Source organism: Anomalospiza imberbis, chromosome 10, assembly GCF_031753505.1.
Source record: "Anomalospiza imberbis isolate Cuckoo-Finch-1a 21T00152 chromosome 10, ASM3175350v1, whole genome shotgun sequence".
NCBI classification, from domain to species: domain Eukaryota; kingdom Metazoa; phylum Chordata; class Aves; order Passeriformes; family Viduidae; genus Anomalospiza; species Anomalospiza imberbis.
In genome coordinates, this window is record NC_089690.1 from 19,486,206 (window position 1) to 19,508,788 (window position 22,583).

The window sequence follows — 22,583 nt, forward strand, 5'->3', positions numbered from 1 at the left end:
GGCACCGGAAGAGGAAGTGGCACCGGAAGGGGAAGTGGCTCATTTAGGCTCCTAAATCAAAATAGGAATAAACAGAACATCGGAAATTGCTGCCCTCAGTCTTGGTACTTTCTGGATCCTGAGACCAGAACTCAATTTATATTTTCTAGGTGTGGGCAACTGTGCTACAATTTTGGATTGAAAAGATCCATGATGTATTGATAAGAAGAAGACTTCAGAGGAAAAGTCATTCCACATGCTGAGCTTCTCAGTTACATAAAACATGGCTGTGCCACTAGGAATTGAAGGCATGTGTGTTAAAGAGTGTGCCAGTGGCCACAGCTATGGACTGGACTGAAAACTGAAATCTCCATGGTAGTGGAGTGGAGACCAGCACTGTGCTGGCCTGACATTAATTTAATTCCTTATATCTTTTCATTTTTGTTGGTGTTAGAATTACTTTGAAAACCAGCAATTCTCAAATACATTTTTGTGGGACCAAATAGTACAGAGATGGCTTACCTGGACAATTAGTTTATTTTCTTTATCAGGCAGAATTCGGTAGGTATAAACGCAATTCCGGTACCTGGAACAGACCACAGGTGATAAGGTTAGACCACGTCCAGAAGGGAATCTCACTATGGCATCCCTCCCTGTGAAAAAAGACATTGGAAATTCCTGAGACATATAGATTGCTTCATGCACAAGGGTTTTAAACCATTTCTCTTTCTTAATTTCTTTTCCTGGAGCGTGCAGACTAACACAAATCTGAAGTGTTCCTGGTCACTGAAACAGGAACATCTGCTTGCAGATGTCACTGCAGAAAGTGATATCAGCATTAGCTCAGAGGGAGTTATTCCACTCTTCTTCTTGCCAGAGAGAAAACACCAAGTGGCTCTAGCTGTCAGTAGAGCAGGCATCTCAAGAAGAAATGAAAAAGCAGAAATCCCAAAGGCAAAGGGCCAAAATCAGCAATAAATGACTAAACTGAAGGACTAGTGCATTGACTTGCATTGGAAAAAGCAAATAATATATTTCAGCTAAATCACAGTACAACAGCTGATTGTCATGCACATTTTTATCCACAAATCCTAAACAAGAGTTTAAATGAAAACCCATCTCACCTGGTGTGGATGCACACTGTACATGCGCATCTGTAGGGCACCCACAACAAATACTTTGTCCCAGCTAAATTCAATTAGATTCTTATTTAAGGGAGGATGGAGGAGTCTTATGTTCAGTGGAGGGTCATATCAATGCACGGGAGCCCAAGGGAAGCCTGAACAGCACTGTAAGCTTGACCTCACTCAGCAGCTGCTGAGCTTTGTGCGGTTCACCCAAAAGGTATTGACCAGAAAATATATTTTTGCCTTTCTAACAACAAAAGATTGATCAAATATTTTAAGTCATCTGCAAAGTACTTAAAAGATACAATATTGCTTTGAGCCACCAAAAGTTGCAGGTTCAAGCCCTTCCTTCTCAAAAGAAAGAACAAAATTCACACTCAGATCTTCCTTGGTTTGTAACAGAAACACTGCACTATCTGTGGAATTGTCACAAAATGTGGGCTGAGGTCAGCCCCCCAGCTGGGGAGATCAGGCAAATCAATAAACATTCTAATCTCTCTTAGAGTTGTGATGTGAGTCTATTCATCATACACTTTTCAGAATCATTCCACACAGGAGAGAGGAGACTGCCAAGATTTCAGGCAGCATTATAAGAGGAGTCACAAAGAGACATTGGAAATGAAAATAAATTCCTTGTAAATCATAGCTGAGTTTTTCCAGGATGTCTGGAGGACTGGGTCATGTATGCACATGAATGTGTGTCTTTTGATAGCATTAATGCAAAGGACACAGAAGAATTCAAGCTGTTTCTAGAGCTCATTTCACAGGCATTTATTTATTCATCTGGTACAGAGCTGGAAGTCACAGACATGATCCCCAACTGTAGGACAGCTACAGCACTGCTAATTCCACCAATACCAGGGCAATCAGTGCCAGGTGAGGATATGAGCCAAGGAAGTGTATGGGGTTTGTTTTTATGTGTCAGTGCAGTTCTCTTACACCATTTACTCCTGCTGATATTCAAATAGAGCTAAGCAGAATTATTTATGCAGCACAGACAATTTGTGTGTAGGGAGATTATGAAATTGATAAATGAAGCAGCCCAATGGCTCTTGCTCACAAGAGGACCCTCATGTGGCCTTCGCAGAAAGTGGCCTATCACACAGACCATTCAAGGCTGCTTTCATAATGCTTGTAAAGAGGTTTAGGCTGAGGACCAGTAAGATCAGTATAAGAACAATGAAAGAATGGTAGTTGGGTGAGACAGGAGAAGGGAGGAACACTCCTAGAATCAAAGGAGGAATCCTCCTTTCCAGTCCCCTAATTTAGTGCATGTGGATAGAGGAGACCGGGATTCTTACTCCATTTTTACCCTTAGGCTTCCTCTCCTCGGCATCCTGACTGTCAAGTTATATGGTCCCAGTTACCATCACATTCTAGGTGGTCCCTAAAAGCTGGGTTGAGTTCAGAATTGTTCAGCCATTGTTCAGGCTGTCCATGTGGAGGATAAATAAAACAGCCTCAGCTTAAACAAGTCTCCAAATACTTGTCATCTCTCTGTCCTCTCAACCAACCAGAGGAGGTAACAGTGTGACAAGGCAGGCATTTTCTCCTTCCTCTCCTGCTATATGTTTTTATGCACAGGTGATGATGTGCATACTGGGAGTGTCTGGAGCACTGAACAGGGCCACTGTGCTAGGCCTGGTGCCATATGCCAAGTGCATAATGAGAGAGATATGGCATTGAAAAGGACATCTCACAGGTAGGGTCCTCTTAGAGGGGTCCCAAAGCTGCAGCTGGTCCTTGAGTGTCACCTCTAGAAGTGTTGTCACTTCTAGAAGTGACAACACTAGTGTGTTGTCTAGAAGTGTTCACACTTCTAGAGTCCTGCAGCCATTCTTGGATGAACTGCCAACAGAAGATACCCTGAAGGAGTGGTACCAGTTCTGGTGCAGGGAAGACTAAGCAGGCTCTTTTGGATTTCAGGATTCAGGCATTCCCCTCCAGGTGAGTAAAAGAGCCCATTTCTTGTCAATAAACTGACAGATCAAATTATTTAGGCACAGAGAAAGCAGGAGAAAAAGGGCTTTGCTTCTTGCCTTTTATGGGGCAGTGTGACCAGAGCAGGGGACAGCAGTACAGGGGGAGGAGCATTCCCCAGTCTTTCCCTCTCTAAATGCTGCTGTTCTAAGTTTCAGAAAAGGAGGCAAGGCACTCTTAAAAGACTCTCCAAATACACCTCCCCTACTTGTCTATATTTATACAAACCCTGTTTTTCTAAAGCAGCTCTTCAATGAAATCATTATTTCATTCTATGATATTATAATAATAAATGCTTTTGCTGGATCTTGATTGATCTGCCCAATAAATATTAGAGCTTTGTAGAATATGACATTTCTTTTTCAGAGCAAATTTCATGGTTTTTTTGTTTTCCATATGTATACACAGTGACACTTGCTCCTTTTCAACATAATTCTCTTTTGTGGAAACAATTTGCAGTCAGCCTTTCAATTCCCTACTCTCCCATTCTTTGTCTCCAGCCTCACTATTTTTAAAACAGAAGTAACTGAAGAGCTCAAACTTCAAACACCTCCTAGTCAATAGCACAACTGAAACTGATACATCTCTGAGGAAGTTCTCAGCTTCAGCAAAGGTGCCCATTTTGTGGAGATGACATTCAGAGGGAAAGATTTATTCACCACCTCTCCACAAACTAACTGCAAGCCAGCATAAGCTGAAAGCTTGTCAGATCGTTTGACAGCAGTCTGTGTGATGTTTCCCAGACTGTAATTAATGCCAGCCCTTCGCACCTCTGATCCAGCTGCTCTTGGCTGGCAAGGCTGGGTGCTCCCTAATTCTTTAATCAAGCCGTTCATATTAGCTACCTCAGAATGGATTTAAGAATATAACCTTTGGCTCCCGGTTCAGAAAATCATGGTCATTATATTGTTTCTATTTCCTGATCCCATGTCTCTCAAGTCACAAAAGGCTTTCAAAGCCGGCTGCATAAACATTTACAATGGAAAAACTTATGCAAATGCATATTAGTAGGCCTTTTCACAGCACCTTCCCTTTCTATAATCCCCACCATCGCTTGGTGAAAATATTTTGTGCACATACTGGTTGCAAGTCAAATCAACGGGGTAATACTAAAATCACTTAATGGAAGCAACAGTCTGTTCTAGTAAATTGTTCCCTGACTGACCACTTGGGCCCTCAGCCCCTGTTACAGGATTTTCTCTCCTCCTTTCTGCTAGTACTGGCTATTCATCTGCAGCTGTCCTGCTTTCTCTGCTCCTTCCAGAAAGACAAAACTCTTCCCTGTGTTGTTTCAAGCACCTTAACAGGCAGGCACCGAGGATCTCTGCATCTTGTGAAGATGCCCACTCCCAAGCCACCACTCCCTGGCAGTCCAACACCTACGCCTACGGGGCAGTTACCCAGCCCCATGGCACTCGGCAGCTGACAGTGCTGTCACCAGAATCTGACCTCAGAGACAAGCAGTTAGCCCAGAGTTATAAACAGCAGCACCATCTTCATCACTACAATAAATATACTTTCAGACAGAAAATGAGAAACCTGCTTCTAATGTAATGTGGGATAAAGATTAAATGAGTTTCATTGATCTGCTGCAAAATGGCAGCGAAGAGGATCTGTTAGAATCCCACATAGGCTCTCTTGATCACTCCTAAGCAAGGAGCAACTGTCTCATCTCTCTGGAAGACAAAGTTAAATGTCTCAGATTTTACCTATTGACTTCAGTCTCCTCTCACCCCTGCTCTCCTGCCTCCAGGAAAAAAACCTGCCTTTCACGAACCCAGGGCAGGAGGCCTTGCTCTCTGGTTCCTGATCTAACCCAGAATGAGGGGATCAGGGCTGCCAGCACTTCTCTCCCTATTCCCCACATGAAAGGTTTACCTCATGACCCACATTAATGATGCAGGTGGAATCACTGCTTTGCTGGGTATACTATTCACAGCTCCAGGAACTATTTCAAGCCTTTTGCTGAATTCAACGCAGTACAAGCAGGGAGCTCAAACATACACTGAACCAGAGCAAGAAAAGTGCCTGGGAGGTCCCAGGCTCGGGAGTGGGGTCACTAAAGATAAATATTTGACCAAAGTTGTTAAGACACTCCAGAAGTTCAAGAGGTTTTTTCTCTCAGAGCACAGCAGCAGTGCCTTTGACCATTCTCTCCTTTTGAATCAGGGGCAAGAGCAGCGTGAGTAGTACAGCAGTACATAAATTATGGGTTTATTCAGCCTGGCTCCTAACCTTTCCCCACCCCATTGGCCCAGTCTGGTGAAACCAGCGGCGCCCTGAGGAGGGCTGCACATTCCCACTGAGTACAGCATCTGTTTGCCTCTGTGCTGGGGAGGAGGCAGGAGTGACCCCTGCCCAGCAGGGATAGCAGCGTGGGCTGAGGGCGCGGTGAACGCTGTACTTACAGCACGCAGAGTGCGTATGCTGAAGCAATTGACTCACTGGCCCGCACAAGGAAGCTGCCGTCCTTGCCTACTTTGGAGAGCAGGTCTTCAGCTCTGGAGCGAGTGATGTTGCCGTGGTACCAGCACTGATCCATCGCTGGAGCTGGAGGAAACCTGAATGCCAACACAGGAGCTGCCAGAGCTGCCTGTGTGTCTGTGTGTAACGATCAGCCAGCTTCGGCTCACCAGCTTCCTGTTTCAATAGCACAGAGAGGGAAAGGAAACTCAGCCACGGACAACTTCCTCAACTCAAACAGCTCAGAGAGTGAGTGTGACATATCCCTGCAGCCCCCACTCTCCCTCTTCATGCTGCTGCTGAAGTGACTAGAAAGCCCACATTCCCTGCCTTTCCCTCCTGCTTTGTGTCCAAAAGTCCCAGCTGGTGATCTCTTTTACTCCCTCACAGATTCAGTCCCCCAGGCTTTGGTGGCCTGCTGTCCAATTTATGATCTCCTGCCAGATCCTTTGAGATTTCATCTTTTTCCTCTCTGTCCTACCCACTACAGATCTCCATGGGGAATAAATAAATCTCTGATCAGAAACACACTGTGCATTAGGATACATAGCACTGACTGCCCCATTCCTGCCTTGACTAGTCCTATCTAAGTGTGAGGAGGGAACTTCAAAGAATTGAAAAAAATAAAATAACTACTGCATGTCTCCATGCCTAGAAGCAGACTGAAAGGCTGATTTGTGCTGGGGATTTTTGACCAAAGCTCCCTGTCAGCTACTGTGAGATGGATTCAAAGATCTTTCCTACTCTAAATCCCCAAAGGTGGGATAGAGCAAAGCTGTGTCTGCAACCTGCGTCAGAGAGGGGAGAACTGGAGCTTTCACTTCCCTTTTCTTTGTCTGTACATCTGTCCCTCAGCTATGCTGTGTGGTATGCTTAGTGCCTGCATCTCCAAGACCTATTTGCAGCAATGCCAGAACATTCCTACAGGGGCACTGCCTGCATGACAATTTTGGTTGTCTGTCTTGTACCAACCACTCTGCCCTGTGCACATCCACATTTGAGCTATACCTGAAAGCAGCAGCTGAGCTGAGACTCAAAGTCCAGAGGCAGAGGAAAGGTGCAAACCCTGTTAGCCCTATGCAACCCTTGGTTCCCAGACCCAGGAGAAGTGCTGGAACCGCACTACCTGGACCGTGCATGAATTGCTGTGCTGTACACTGCATGGACAGCAAGGCAGGAGAGAACAGACTGTCACTGCACAGGGGGAGGCTAGAATGTGTGAGTGGAGAGGGTGTGGAGAGGGAGAGTGAACCAGCACAACGCAGCATCCACCCCTGTAAGCCTTCTTGTTGCTTTCAGCTATGCAGAGGCTTGGTCTCCAGTGTCCGGCTTAACCTCTGCAGTAAGATGAAACTGTGGGCAGCAGCAGCCCAAAGCTGTGCAGCCAGAACAGGGCCCTGCTAGATGAGCAGAATTGCACCTTGCAGGGCTTCCTGTCCATGCTGAGCAAGCACTGTCTGCACACAAAAATTAGCTCAGCTGAACATGGCCTTCATCTCCACCAACATCCACACACGTCCTTAGCAGACAAACTCCTATGGATTTGGATGCCTAAATGGAGTCAGACACAGAATGCCACGAAGTGGCTCTGCCAGTAGCTGTAAGCTACAGAGTGGTTACAAACTCTGTTCTCCCAACCAAAATGAGAGTCTGCATATGGCAAAGGCACCATGCAGCTGCCCTGACAGCCTGCCTGGCCAGAGTGCACTGCTAACCACACCTGCACCAAATCCTTGGGATTTCTGCTACCTCCAGTATCTCCTCTGGAGCACAGCTGCAGCAGGAAGCAGAACAGCTCTGAATGTCAACCACCGCTTGACCTCACAGTGCTCTCCATGCAACAGACATGTATCTGGATGCAGAGTGGACAGAGCTGCTCACAACATCAATTTTGATAGAATGAACCTATTTGGAGAGCTTCTCCTGATCTTCTGCAAACACCAGGTAACAGGTAAAAGCCCTCATTACACATCTGAGACTAATCAGCTGCATACTTAGCAGCAGATTGCTAAAAATCTATGTTGGTGGTGGGGTGGATAGAAGCTATTTTCTTCAAATCCTGTGTCCAGGCACACACTAGTCCTTGACTTGGAGACAAAAACAAGGGGAGGGGATTAAAATACAAATGATGATTGTGACAACTGAATGTGCAGGCTGGTTTCTGTGAGTATTTCTTGGTCCTAAAAGAAAACACAGTACAGCTCCAGCAGCTCAAAAGGTGAATCCCAATCCCCTAATATAAACAGCTCTGTGATCCCTAATGGCTTGTTAGCTTGGAATATCTTATCTCCAAGACACTATAATAGACACTTTATCTGACCTGGTTTTGCTATAGATGTCCAGGTAGTACTGTACCAGATGGGTGTCCACACACTAGCGTCTCCAGAACCAGTAAATAAATACTGTCTGTGGCATCATTCAAGATGTACAGTGGCCATCCAATTCCTCCTCTCCACTTTAATTCAGCCTGTGCACTGCATCAGCATGGGAACTGCCAGGCTTGGCCAGATAGAAACTTAAGTATGCATTTCCATGTCATGAAACTAAAGCATTCCATAGTACCTGATGAGGAGGTTAAGTCTATAGGGCAGCAGTTAGCTTTACCTATACCTATATATAGGTATATTTAGCAGTTAGCTAAATATACCATTCCTGAATTAGGCATCAGTGACAGGCTGTTGGCCACAAAGGTTATTTAGACTCTGGCCGACATCTAAAGAGCCTATGAGTAATACCCAAAAAGTACTGGCTACCTGAGCCACTCTGCTACTCCAGCCCAGCGTGTTACTGACCTGCTGCTTGGGAAAAGCTTGACAAGTTACCAGTGTATCTCTGAAGGTCACGAGATCCCTTCACTCCCTTGGTATCTGCAGCATCCAGCTGCCCTGAAACAAATCTCCATAGTGAGGAAAGTCAGGGCCTCTTTTCCCAACATCCATGAAAGCTGTCAGTAGTAAAAGGCAAGGGTAGGAGCACTGTGCAAGCAGAGACTCACAGACCTGAGCAGTGACACTGCAAAGGATCCTATGAGACTTAGTAGTGTTCACCAAAGGGGATGTGTTCTGAGAGACCTCTGAAAAGCAGGTGTTTTTCTTCACCAAGAGGGTGAACAAACATATTTTCCTTGCAGTCATTGAACATGTGCACACACACAGGATACAACACACAGGAAACAAGCACAGACTGGTTCATATGCAGAATTTTGTCCAGAGGCATGGGTAACACTTTCCTAGCTCCATCTGCTCTGATGTGTCTTGCATGATAGCCATTTGTTTCTGGTCAGTCCCTTGTCTAGTCATTGTATAATGCCTCCTTTCAAAACACACTGTACAGTAGTAGAATAGTGTCTCTCACCAAAACTAGAGCTGTTTCATTCAGAAATCTGCTGAAAATCTGTCTACATTGGAAAGCCTTCCAGCTCGAGTGTTTTATGTTACTCTGGCATTGGTGAGTTCTCCTTCCTCTGACACTGGTGGTTTTTTTGCTGAAAGTGGGGCAATGTTATTTGTTTGACATAGTGCCTCATGCCAATAATACTCTGTACTAACAAGACATGGGATTATCAACAATAAGAGTAGTTGCTATGTGGATCATATCTTGGCAGTTGTGTTAGAAAGACCAGCAAGCACTTCCCCTCCTGACTCTAAATTGGGAGCTCCCTCTGCAGACCTGTCCTGATCCTGCAGTTTCCATATAGACAAAATGCCATTTTTGGCACTTGCTCTGTCCCCCAACATGGAAGGGTCCTGGTGTCCTCATTGACTCCTACTATCACTGCCCAGGGAGAGGGAGCAGCCAGAGCACACAAGGCTGTGGTTTTCTTACACATGGGAAACTGCACCTTCTCAATGCAGTGTAAGCAAAAGAGCGAGTAAGCAAGAAAACACAGCATGGGAAGTAAGGAGAAGGTTAAGTTAGGCAGAAGCCTCTGGGGAGCCTGGGAACTCAACAAGACAGCCCCAAAACTACTGAAGAAGTTGGCATGGAATATCCCAAGAGCAAGGGATCACATGGCCTTGCTGAAATAAGGAGAGAGAAAGCCCTGGAAATTACAGGTGCCTGCATTCCTACACTGGTTCCACGAAGCAGTGCTCCTTACCAGAGTGAAAGCAGCTTCCTGAAGAAGATGGCAGCAGACATAGGGTAGCAAGCCCAGTGCCCTCTCTAGAAGTTTCTCCACAACTTACTAAATACCACTCAGCATAACCCTGCTGCCATTTGTTCCCTTGCAGTCCCTGCACTGTCAGCACACATGTCCCTGATGAAGTCTATCAGAGACCTCAAGATGAGAAGCCCTGTACAAAGGTCACACTTGTTTTGGGCACATGATGTGTAAAAAAGCAACCAAAGAGAAAGACAAAAAGGGAGAACAGGCAATAGAAAACAAAACCAAATGTATTGTGGTATGTTTAATGGACTTCACAATCTACAGATACAACAAGCCAACACCAAACTATGTGTGCAGCAGGAGTAAAAAAAAAATACCCTTTTGCTAAGGGATGAGAAATGACAGTAAAAATCATCAGCAAAGATGGTTTTTGGAAGGATGCTGATGGAAAGGCTTGAGACTCAGTGTCCTGAGGGAAAGGCTTGCTTCAAGGTGAACATGACAAAAATAATCTCTTCACATTGTCTGTGGGTGCCATATTCAAAGAGGCAGGAAAACAAAGGTGAGCCATCAGGCCCAACGCCCATGTACTGCAGATCTGAATAAGCACACAGGCCCTTGAAGAGTATGCTGGGTTTTGTCCAGTGTGCTGGATTTAAAGGGCTTTTGTTGAGGTAAATTCCTAAATCTTTTCGACCCCTTGGGTCTGTAGGATGAGCGTAGAGTAACCAACTATCTTGACATCTGGCATCCGGGGGAGGTGGAAAGGCAGTAACACTTCCATGGCATCCCGAGGGAGGTTCTATCAGCATTTCAACCCGCTGGCCTCCCTCAAAGTCCAGCCCATGGTTGTAGCTGACAGCCTGGATCCTGGCTCCCCTGTTGCTCCTTGCATTGCAGTAAAGGACCTTTCTGCCACAGGTATGCACCTCTGCTACCTGGCACTCCACTGCACTCTCCTCCCCCACAAAGTTCCCCTTCTCCCATGTTATCCCATGGTCAGAGCTGATGAAGCAGAAGGCATGAGGGGTGGGGTGTTTCTTGGGGTCCAAGATACGATAGGCATAGGCAGGAATCACAAGGCTCCGGGCCTCATTGAGCAATTGTAATCCATGACCTGGCCCCACTGCAAATGTGGCCCAGTTCTTGTACTCATTCCTAATGGTCCTGTCGGTGACATCCTGGGCAGCGCTCCAGGTGCGTCCCTGGTCCATGCTAGTGACATAGCAGAGACGTACCAGGTTGATTTTAGTCCTCAGCTGATGCTGCTCAGAGATCTTTCCTGGGACGGCTATGAAGAACAAGATGAGTTTCCCTGAAACTTCATCATATACCGGGCAGGGGTTCATAGATCGGTGGCCTTCAAGCTGTGCACTGACAAGGGTCTCCATCCTTTTCCACTGCCACAGCCCGTGGGAAGGGAGACAAAAACGGAACACACTGTTACAAAGAGACCCACATTATGGTGTAAGGATGTCTGGATAAAAGCTACAGAAGAGCATGGGAAGAACAGAAGCAGGGTAATGGATAGAGTAAGAAATGGGAAGGCAATAATCTGGCATCACCAAAGGCAAGTGAAAATTATTTCGATGACGCAAAGCATGTACACTTCACCAAGCATGTGGGTTATGTCCTTTCCAATTGCTACTCCCCGAGGAACTGATAGCTCCATATCTCAGTGCAGCTGGTGGCTGATGACACCCTTTAAAAAGCTACAGCGCCTGAATTTTCAGAAATCCTCACAAATATATATATGGCACACAGACATGCCCGGTGGTCAAAGTGTGCTAGTACAGACACTGTGCTGTGCCAATATTTTTTAGGAAGTCACAGAGAAACCCAAGCCCTTTTCAAGCATCCTGGATGATGACAAATCCCTGTTCATTCGGGCTCCTGTTCCTCCACTTTGATGTGAATGTATGTGAATGGGCAACCCAGCCTACACTGAGGCACCTTCCTAGGGCTGATTATGTGACTCTCGTGTGGAGATTTGGACCCTGAGCTGTCTGAGTCAGAAAATAGGTCGCAGAGCTGGTATAACTACCCAGCAAGCCCTGTTTTCTTCAAATGAATAGCACATAACGCAATCATGTTTCTAACACTAGCATTGCAATTAGAAAACTATGACTACATAGTGTTATTGGTTTGGTAAGCAAAGCAGTAGTTTTCAGTAAGATTATATTAATTAGCTTTTCTGCCCTGATTTGCTGATTAGCCTTTTTGTTCATATCTTATCTTTTTCTATGCAACTAATATTAACTTTTATTGAAAATTTAGTAATTCCATTTTAAGAAACTCTAGCATGTGAACACAAATTAATAAGTTTATGACCAAGTGAACCCCACTAACAGGGAGTTACACAAGAGGTTACCTGAATGGTATGACACTGCAGATGGGCTCAGAGGCTGCTTCTGCTAGGCAGACTCCAGCTCTTTCAGAGCCTATAATCTAAGACAACCAATGAAGGTTTGAGTAGAAAAATATAATTTTTTTTTCCCCGAGACATTCATGCCTTTGCATATGCAAAAAATTATTATAAATAGAGTTTCCACCACCCCCAGACACCTGGCAGCATAAGTGTTAATAATGACTGATAGGTTAATAAGGTAGCAAATTCACCGGCACCAGCAAACCAAACACTTTTTTTTGCATGGAGAGACTAGCTATTCTCAATTGTTTTTTAAACCAGAAATTAGTCCTAAAATGATGAATTAAAAAAAAAAATAGTCACTTATTGCTAATTTACTCCTCCCCACTGTTGTGGCATTTCTTCCTCTTCCTTGAGGCATTTCTGCCTCTCCACTGCATTTTTCCTGCTACAACAGGACTTTTGTCCCATCTCTGTATCTGCATCCCCAGCTCTGCAATGATGGGTCAAAGCCACCCCTAGAATATCTACTCCAGTTTAGTCCCCCCAACAGCTGCCCATAGGGTTGAATCCCAGCAGTTATAATGAGACGTGCATTATTTTTAGGCAGATTTGTCTCCTGTACCTGGGGAGGAGAAGCTGCCCCATCCCTACAGCAAGAGGGCAAATACATTCCACTCAGTGGGGGCAGGTGGGCAGAACAGGGGGCAGTGTCCCCCGCTTCCTCCCTGCACTGGTACCTGAACGTGCTGCGTGGCTGGGTCATACACGCCTCTGCGCATGGCTATCAGCTTGGCATGTTCATCCACCAGGTCCTCTCGTTCCTCAGCAAAGGCCAGGATCATGCTGAACCGGGGCAGGTAGAGCAGAGCTGGAATTCGATAGGTCCAGGTGCCGTTCCGGAATAATGCTTCTTGCTCCAGGACAGGGAACGCAGCCATTGTGCTAGGGGGAAGAGGACAAAGCACACTGCATTTTGACCCAGCAAAGTGTCATGGGGCAGATTCCAGTGCTTCTTGCTCTCTCTCCTCAGTGGGACTTGTTGCGCATTGAAACATACTTCCAGCTTTGTATTTTCCTTCTGCTTTTCCAAAGAGAACCTAGGCATAACATAGTAGCTGGAAGTCAGGCCAAACTTACCCCAGGAACAGCCTGGTTGGTCTGACTGGAGTGTTGCAAGGTAAGTACACCAAATACAGTCAATTAATAAGCTGTGCTTTGTTTTGTCTTTCTAATTAAATGCACAGGCTGGGTTTTTGTGGGGTTTTTTTTTGCCTTGTTCACTCTATAATTCAGAAGACTGTTGATAATAAGACATTGTAGTAGTTTCTCTCAGAAGACCATTAATTTGTCTGTTGAGGTTGCATCCAAAACTTAGCACAGAACTTCCACTTTGCCAAATATGAGCTTAAAATACCATATAAATGATACACTGAGGCAATCCCTGGCCCCAGGTGTGCCCTAGTTTGAGGATGGCAAGCACTGAACAAGAATAAGGAAAGGAAAATAACACCCCTCCTTCCATAAGATCAAAAAACAGTCTGAATGGTGTCACATCACTTGGGATGTGACCAGGCAGAAAACCTTGTTCTCCCTACAGTGATTTAATAGCAATGTTATGAAGGAAAGCAAACATGAGGGACAATTTAGGGAAGCTGCCTCTGTGTAACTGGTCTGTGCTATGCCCCCACATATCATTTCTTCCCCTCCTCAGACCTATTTGGCCCTCTGGACCTCTTGCACCAGTGAGCCAACTCACCTCAATAAAAAAGCCAGTAGATTAAGGGAATTGTGTCTCAGCAGATGGGGGAAAAATAAGAAAGAAAAAAAAAGAAAAATATAAAAGGAAAAAAAAATTCTCACATGATGCACCAGAAGCTGAAGGCTTGGATATTCCCTGCTCAGCAGAGAAGGTGGGGAAGAAAAAAAAAGAAAAATAAATATTAAAAAATCAAGCCTTAGATCTCTGACGCACTGAGTGGGTAGGATAGCAGGAAGAAGATGACAATACATTATGAGTAAGAAATTCAAATGCCTCCTACCTCACTGAGGCAAGACTTGCTGCCCTCTTCGTTGAGGATTCTCCTATTTACCTAAATCTTGGAAAGTGCTATAGCAGCTACTGGACATAGATTAGCTCCTGATGTTCTTGAAGGCTGCCTTGATAATTCAGGACCAGATATGGAGATAGCTGAAGAGTGCTTGTACCTATCTGGAGAATGGTTTGCACTCTTCCATCTTTAAGAAGATTATATTAGCCAGCCTAACTAACATAGACTTGGTAAATTTTGGGTTTTTTTAACAGCATTTATTTCTGAGTCAGGAAAACACAGATAAATTGAGTTTATCCTCCAGACAAGTCTGAAGCACAAGGCTACCTAGCTCACAGGACCATATATTCCACTCTATCCAGATTCCTAGCTAGGCAGCAAGTGTTCAAATATTCCTTGCTTTCACGTTCCAGGTGCATAAATATCAGTGAGATTTTTGAACTCACAGCACTGCTCAGAAGGGTCTGAACTGCACTGCTCTACCTAAAGCCAGCTGCACAGTCCACAACAAGCCCCAGCTCCACTGCCACTCTGATCCAAAGGCACTGGAAAGGGAAATTAATTTCCCAGGAGCAGCTGTTCCCTCCTCACTGTCACAGAAGACAGAGCAGTGTGAGGAAAGGCAGCAGCACTGCTACCATACAGAGTGTTACCAGAACTGGATCACAGCTATCCATGCACTAACATGAACGAAATAGGAAGACCTTCCTAGAACAAATAACTGTGCTGTTTGCTACTTACCAGCATGGATCTGGCTATTTATGGCTCCTGAAAGAGAAACTCACCAGTGTGCTTCCAGACTATTTATAAAGGGAGATTATTTAAAGGGAGATTAGTCAGCCTGTCTAGTGCAGCACAGGTTCCCTAGTGTTCCTTCTTATTATGCCATCCTGATCTTGCAGTCCTGCTTCAGAGCAGGCCAACAGGGAAGGAAAAGAAAGAAAAAAAAAAAAAAAAAAAAAAAAAGAAGAAAAAAGGGAGAGAGAGAGAAAGAGAGAGACCTCTGTGACATGCTCACTGTGAGTGCCACAGCATCTTCCACTTTCTGCCAAATGGGGATTGAGGAAAGAGCTGAACTGGGAATAGCTGCCATAGAAACAAGCCTGAGGTTCCTGGACACAGCAACTATAATCAAGGAAAATACTGGAATCAAGTGACATTTCCATCTCTCCAGAGACCAGACAGAGATATGTGTGAGTGTGTGTGTGTGTATATACACTTGTACATACATTCCCCACACACAGTGTAGGTATTATGGCTGTATGTATATATACATGCTATGTATCCACCTGCAAAGAAACTTTTCCATCGTTTTTTAAACATACAGAGTCAGTATTTAGCTTTTTTTGTGTTCTTCCTTATGGATTCTCATGCAGAGCTTGAGTCATAACAGTGTGAGTTTCACACAGAATCAAAAATGCAGGATCTTTAAATAAGCTTTAAGTTCATAATAGATATATTAAAAGAAAGCAAAATAGTACTGCTTTAGTTACTTGTCCAGCCAACTGAAAGGAATTGATTTTTCTTTTGACCCCAACCTGTATTCAAAGGCATGCCCACCAACTAGACCCTTCGGAATAAAAAAGAAGCAAAATTGGCAAATCATTGACTGGACAGCCATACAAAGAGTGTTCCAGTGTTCATACTCCAGGACTGCAGGAATTCAAATCACACATGCTAGTCCTTCCAAGGCTACATTGCCAGGGGATGTGTGTGTCCATGATGCTACTGGGTTCCTAAACCTCACTGAAATAGCACTGGCTGGCCTGCAAGGAAGAAAACAGTGTTGCAGCCAGCACACCCCAAGGACATGGGCGAGACAAAGATCCAGCAATATCTTCTGAAACACTAAGAGCTAAATTGGAAGAAAAAAATATAAGCTTCTAGGAATACAAAGGCCTGAAACAGAAGCAAGAGACTGGAGAGCTGTACATATGAAGACAAAAATTGGTCAGACCAGTATCAACTCAACAACCTTGGAGAGAGAGTTAGCTGTACTTTCATGAACTGTAGGAGTAAGAAAGGGGAACTGGATGTAGTAATTTTTTTCTTAAGAGAAAAGAACATAGCTGGTCACCTCTTTCTGGTTGACAGAGGTTCTAGTGAGGAGAAGGGAAATGTATCATGTAGCCATTAAGCCAAGATCCCCTACTGTGTTTTGCTATTTACTGGAGTCTTTAATTTATTTTCCAGGTTTATCCTTGCAAAGTGTCATGTTCAGGGAGGCTGATATTTACCTGCAATTCTTCTCCAAGGCACGAGGGAAGCTGTTGCACTGAGATCCAGTACCTCACCTCTGGGCAGGACTGGGCAGACAGGGAAAGATGAGCACACTGCAAACAGTAAGAGAAGAGGGAGTTAAACTGGAGGAAGCCATTACTCATCATTTGCAAGTTACACAGCTGTAATGATTTCCAAAGCAGAGACTGTTTCCAGCACACCAGAAGAGTCAAAAGAAATAACAGTTGTCAACAAGTGAATCTATGGTGGATTTCATCCCTGAAGGAGCCCAAGTGGCAGAAAAGAAAAGGTGCTGGTAGACACCAGAAGAGGGTACTTGTTCTTTCCACTTCTGTCCTTCAAGGCAGCTCACATGGACTTGGAGCAGGATGAGCCATTGCATGTTTATTTGCTTTAATCCTCTCCAAGAAAAGTGAGTAAAAAGCATAACATTTCCACTGGCCTCAGCTTCTGTAAAAACCTGTTCTGAACATGATCAGCACCAAGCTGAAATGACAGCATGTCTTTAAAACAAACCAACAGAAATGAGGTAATATGCTGAACTTGATCCCTTGGTCGCTGTCAGAGAGATCTACACTCTGTGGAGCGAGTAGCTTGTTCTTGAATGATTTCAGATAGGTCCCAAAAGAACTATCCAACTCATTAAGGGAGAGTCTGGGGGGAAAACACAATCAAAAAAACCTGAGTCAAGTGCAAAACTCAACTAAAATTCCGCTTTTCAAGGCAAGCACAAGAACCCAGGACTGATCATTTTCTACTCAGCATCAGACCTGGACTTACAGTGTTTTCCAAATGTATAAAGTCAACCATGCATTATGCCAAAACACACTCCTTGTCTCACTTAAAGGGAAATAAGACATTTCCCTTGGGATATTGCATAGAGGGATCCCAGAAGTCATCACGTTCCAGTTGTATAGGGCTAAGAAATAGAAAATCCAGTTTGCTTCTAGAATAATTGCTGCACAGTGCACTCCTGCATGGAAGTTTCCCTCCCTCCTAAGCAGCATGACTGTGCCTGTTTCTGCCAAAGCCCAGCATCAGAGCACTCCATTTCCAGCCTGCTTATGCCCTTAGACCAGACCCTACACTAAATCTAGGCTATGGAATTTCTTAACAAGCCAAGCAACACACATTTATTTAGTCTACTAAATCATCTTCAGTGTAAAGTCAGAAAGATGTTATCAGCAAAAACTGTCAAACTATAAACTTTAAACAAACATTCAGAATTCAAAACTGACAAAGACACAAGACTGGAATTACTTTAATCCAGCAGCCAATTGAACTAAACTTTTTAAGCACACTAGAAACAGAAAGTTTCTCTTGTGGTAAAAACGTCATACCACATTTACAAGGGGATTTTCCATCACCCCAGTACATGCTTTCCTAAACAATCAATCAGGGTCTGCTTTCAAACTGTTGTGGCTCATCTTGGCAGTAGCTCCTGTGCCTTAAAGTGGAAGTTTTCTTAGCAAGAGAGAGAAATCACATGAAGCAGCAGTATTTTTCTTAAAATGTATTTGGTGGGGGAATACACAAACTGCATTCCTATTTGAACCTACAAAATGTTGTATTTACCTTTTTGGTTCCTAGCAATGTCCACAGTTATCAAAAGGAAAAAAAAATGAAAAGGAAAAGAAAAAATACCTTTTTTACTCTGTGTCTTCTGGAAGTCACATCAAAAGGCAAAAAAGAACAGAACAAAGAAGGCACTCCTATTGGATTAGACAAAAGGGAAGGCTCACCACACTCTTACCAGCTAATCTCCAACCCGCAAAATTATTTATGTTGTCAGCAATGTCAGCTGTTGTGGATCCCCAGGAAAAACTATCAGCTGGCATATAAACACAAGCTTACATTTAAATAGCAAACCTATTTTGCATATAAGGGGTGGTTCCATGGGAGCTAGACAAACAATAGGGAAAGAATTTTACATTATCATAGTAATTAAGCAGCATGTTTCTACCTGCATGCATTGCCACACTATGGCACAGCTGTTGATTCTGTACAGTTCAGCATGCTGTCTTATTTCTTGGTCCTCTACTCCCCTGGTGCTGAGGAAGGCAAAGTACCTCTGGTTGCAGCATGTGGACTCCCAGTGCTTTTCCTCAGAGCTCTGGGAAAGTTTGCCTAAAGAACCCACAAAATTGATATAACCAACAGGTGATGGTGCTGTGATAATCTAACATTCTGTCTCCACACACCTCCAATCCATCAACATGTTCTTTCTGGATGAGAAATGGGTTAACTCAGGAGTGGCCAGGCAGGAATGCAGGAATGACATGCTGATGCATTCAGGTGCAGCTCCCGGAGCCTCTGTGGAATTTCCAAGGCCAAACTATCCCAGCAGCTGCAGGCAAGGAGCTACGGGGGGGAAACCAAGCAGAGCGAGGAGAGTACAAGCCTAAGGTCACACCTGAGCTGAGGAAGAAAGGGATGGCAGTACCCCTTCTCCCAGCTGTGCCCTGGCTGGCTGAGAGGCAGCACCTGCAGCTGCTGCAACTACCCAAGCAAATAATTTCACAGCTACATTGTGCTACTGCTGTCATCTCTAACAGCAGTATCCCATTTCCTCTCCCATTTCTTGCTGCATCCCTTGAGTTCTCCTCTTCTCTACTGAGTTTCCATTGCTGCCATTAACACTTCTTGTCTTTGAAATGATCTGAAAGAATGAGAATAACAATCTTGTGAACAGATCTTGCTAGTCATGGAAAAAGAGTAATTTGATGGCAGTTGTGGTTGATCTGTGCAAGCCAAATAGGAAGCTGCAAAGATGTGGATTTACAACCAATCAGCTGAGCAACCAAATTAAGGTAATGTTTCTATATTACTCTGTTTCTCTTGAGCAACCCTGTATCCTTTCCTGTGCCAGCAAGAATCCTCATTTTACCTTGGCATGCTATCAGAGGATATGAGACTGGCAGAAAATTAATCCAGGAAAAAAAAAAAAAAAAAAAAACAAAAAACAAAAAACAAAAAACAAAAGTGAACCGTTTCTGCTGGGTCAATGTCCTGGATTGCATCAGCAAGAGTCCATCAAGCAGCAGAATCTGCAGTTGGAGCAGGAGCATGAAGCTGCTGACAGGAGGAGCAAACTCACGACCCAGACTAGCACTTAGTCATTGGATCTAATTAGCTGCACTGTAAAACCACACCCCATGTTTACGAACCTTGCCTACCTGGGCAGGTAAAGTATGGCCTTAATTGGGGCACACAAGAGAAGACTGAAGGCATTTGTATCTCACTGCATTACCTGGAATCAAACAAGAGTGTGAGGAAAAGTCCCTCCAGAGACAATATCATTGACATCCACCAGATACGAACTTTTAACAGTGGCTCCTGGAGAAAATCCAGAGTCAAGTAAAGCAGAAGCAATTAGTAGAGGACAAAAGACATTGAAGAGGCTGCTAAGGTGCAGTCTGCCTGAGAGCGAGACATGAATGATTGCTTTATGGATTTCTTCCACTTTTTTCTTCTCCCTGGCTAGCAGCAGTGTTATTCAGGTGATTTTCTGAGTCACACACTTGGCTTCTGCAGCCAGACAACTCATAAATACTCATTTGTTTAATATAAATCACCTTTCCCAGCTGCAGCTTAAAACTGGTTGTCCATCTCTTCTGAGTGGAAGTCCCAAGTGTGGCTTGGTGTGGTGGCAGTGGTTCCATGGGCTACGGTGGCAGCATGCATATGGCAGAGTAGCTCTGCCTCTGGCCACCTCCCACCTTCCCTATCGGCTCTTCCTCTCTAAGTAAGATTCCACACATACCCCTGCAGCCAGCTGGGGTGCCCTGCCTTTGACCCACTCTCCAGGACTAGTCAGTATCAGACATGGCTGTGCAGAAGCTAACAGTTTAGAAAGGCTAAATCTACTCCTAAAATGAAGGATGTGCTGCTTAGCCCTGCTATGAGGTTAAAATGAGGGAATCCCAGTGCAGGACAGTCCCACAATCAACATGCGGGCACCCCACACTGCTCTCCTGCAGCCACCAACACCACAGCCAGCATCCAGGCTCCAGCACTGCTCTTCAGCCTCCAGCCCACAGCACAGACCTCTATTTGCAAAACCCCTGCCTTCTGATAAAAGAAAATGTGCTTTTCCCAAACAACATGTTGTGTTCTGAAACTATTTTACAAAACTGTTCCTTATTAACTATCAAAAATTGATGTCCCACTGTAGACATGCACAGCCTGATCCTTCCTCTTTCCTTTCAGTGTAAATCAAAGTCAGTGTCACCACTGAAGTTTAAAACACGTTTAGGTCTGAGGAGGATCAAAATCTTCACTTCTATTGTTCCACACTTACTTCATTGCCCTTATATCTGATTGTTGTAATGAAAACGTTTTTAAAAAGGTTAAAAAATGCAAATGGGGTGTGTGGGTGCATTAATAAGAGGATATAAAAATAATGCAGAAGATAATATAATGACAGAATCCTGAACAATGGAGCATTTGAATTTGGAGGACCGTGTTCAGTTTTGGGTGCCACCTCTTAGGAAAGATATGGCAATAGCTGCAAATGGAGGCTGAGGAAAAGAATTCACAAGCTAATGCTCATGAGTGTATGTGAAAAGAAATTAGCAGGAAAACAAGAACTGGTACATCTAGTGAGTGACATGCAGTCCATTAAAAATTGCCAATGCATATTTCCTTTGCAAAATGCTCAAACTTGATTCCATTGATTCCCAACATCATTAGAAAGGCAAGGCTGGCTCAGGTAATTCAGTGGTTTTGCTATGCTTGTACAGTGTAGCTGCTGTTGTCAAGCAGCTGTAGTTCAAATCAAGAGGTCTGTGGGGTCAGATCATGTGAAGCAGCAATTACATAGCACTGCAAATTTTAAGTTAAAACATGATGTACTGCTTTCCGGGCATTGGGGAACATGGTATCCTTGGTGTAAAAGATAAATCCGACAGACCTGGGCTTTGACTAAAAGTCTGTTCTGTCTGGGAAGGAAAAAAAAGACAAACAAGAAAAAGCCAAAGTAATAATAATTATGAATGTAAGAAGCAAATACTACTGGCAGAGATCTTTGGGAAACAGAGTTCACTGGATGAGAAAACATCCACTGTTTTCTTTTAATGCCAATTCTAGTTAGGGAAAAGAGCCTCTGAGCACATTTGAGACCAGCACCTCACTATCCTTATCAGCTGTAGGTACAACAGGTGTGAGGAGCAGGTACTCTTTGGGTTTGTACTCTTTCACACTCCACTGACTCCACTTACATTACTTTTGATTTCCATCAGGAGGAGTAAGCACAGAATCCTACTGCTGATGCCTGTCTCACAGTAAATACAATTTATTTCCTTCTGGAAAAAATTGGACAAAATAAAAAAATATTCTCTTAACTCAAAGGGCAACAGCATTACCCCATAGTAGACCTGTAAGTCTTCTGGCACTCCATGGTGACTCATGGGTTTGTCACAGGGAAGCTTCCTCACCCTGTGAGAGACAACACCCAAAAAACAGCCTGCCTATTATACACATTACACCATTTCTCCATTTACTTTGCCCATTTGGAAGAAAAAAGAAAATACACTTTATTTTTGTTAACAAAATGAATGGTATGATCCATGAGAAGCAAAGGAAGAGAGGTGGTGAGGTTTAAATACAAAAAGAGGATTGTAGAAGCAGGATTTATTTAGCCTTCAAAAAAACACTGAGGAGTCACTGCAGCAATTTAATGACTGGAAATGCAATAAAACTGTTGTTTCTTGCTTCATGTACTCTGCAGTGCTTGGACACTCAGATGAGCAAGCCTGAAGCACAAGTCTAGCTTAGATTCACCCTAGGCAACTGTTGTAACAGAGAGGAGACCAAATTCCACTGCATCTTTCTCTCCTGAGTCCTGCCAGCTCTCAGACCAGGAGTGCACAGGCCTTGATTAATCATTACAGGATTAATTGCTGGCAGCCCTCTATGCCAGGCCAGACCTTCAGCTGGTATAAAGGGACATTGACACTGGTGACCATGAATCTATTATGTTTGAGCTCAGATTAACCCAAGCTTAACTCAGTGAACATTTTCCACGGAGTAGGCTGCGCATACAGCTTCATTTTAAAAAGAGTAATGTTGTGACCAATTAAAATATTTTGAAATGAACAAGACACCTGACAAGTTCAGTGAACTTCACAAAGAAAATAAAAAACAAAGGAAAGATTAGCATCAAATTCAGCAGGCTATGTGGTGCTTTTTCTAAGAGTCAATCCAAAAGCAGTCTTAAAAATACAAGGTGAGTTATCCAAGTATGAGGGGAAAATTCTCTCCTAGGA

At 44.0% G+C, this 22,583-nt stretch overlaps 2 protein-coding genes across 9 annotated transcripts in view; both read right to left on the minus strand.

Moving 5' to 3' along the window:
• INPP5D (inositol polyphosphate-5-phosphatase D) overlaps positions 1 to 12,881 on the minus strand; it is a 60,656-nt gene extending 47,775 nt beyond the window's left edge. The window contains exons 1-3 of one of the 2 annotated variants that reach the window (XM_068201057.1): positions 12,766 to 12,881; positions 5,495 to 5,726; positions 502 to 565 (exon numbers count right to left, since the gene is read on the minus strand). In XM_068201057.1, the coding sequence (XP_068057158.1) occupies positions 502 to 565; positions 5,495 to 5,628 (198 nt within the window). In that variant the 5' untranslated portion in view covers positions 5,629 to 5,726; positions 12,766 to 12,881. Of the gene's footprint in view, positions 1 to 501; positions 566 to 5,494; positions 5,727 to 10,895; positions 10,919 to 12,765 lie in introns of those variants that run through there. The other variant, XM_068201058.1, reaches the window with a different exon arrangement.
• NEU2 (neuraminidase 2) overlaps positions 10,034 to 22,583 on the minus strand; it is a 32,164-nt gene continuing 19,614 nt past the window's right edge. For 3 of the 7 annotated variants that reach the window (XM_068201065.1, XM_068201068.1, XM_068201071.1), the window contains exons 2-4: positions 16,314 to 16,409; positions 12,766 to 12,970; positions 10,034 to 11,057 (exon numbers count right to left, since the gene is read on the minus strand). In XM_068201065.1, coding sequence (XP_068057166.1) covers positions 10,119 to 11,057; positions 12,766 to 12,966 — 1,140 coding nt within the window. In that variant the 5' untranslated portion in view covers positions 12,967 to 12,970; positions 16,314 to 16,409 and the 3' untranslated portion in view covers positions 10,034 to 10,118. Of the gene's footprint in view, positions 11,058 to 12,028; positions 12,099 to 12,759; positions 12,971 to 16,313; positions 16,410 to 17,961; positions 18,119 to 18,280; positions 18,447 to 21,536; positions 21,632 to 22,583 lie in introns of those variants that run through there. The other 4 variants (XM_068201067.1, XM_068201069.1, XM_068201066.1 and 1 more) reach the window with 4 other exon arrangements.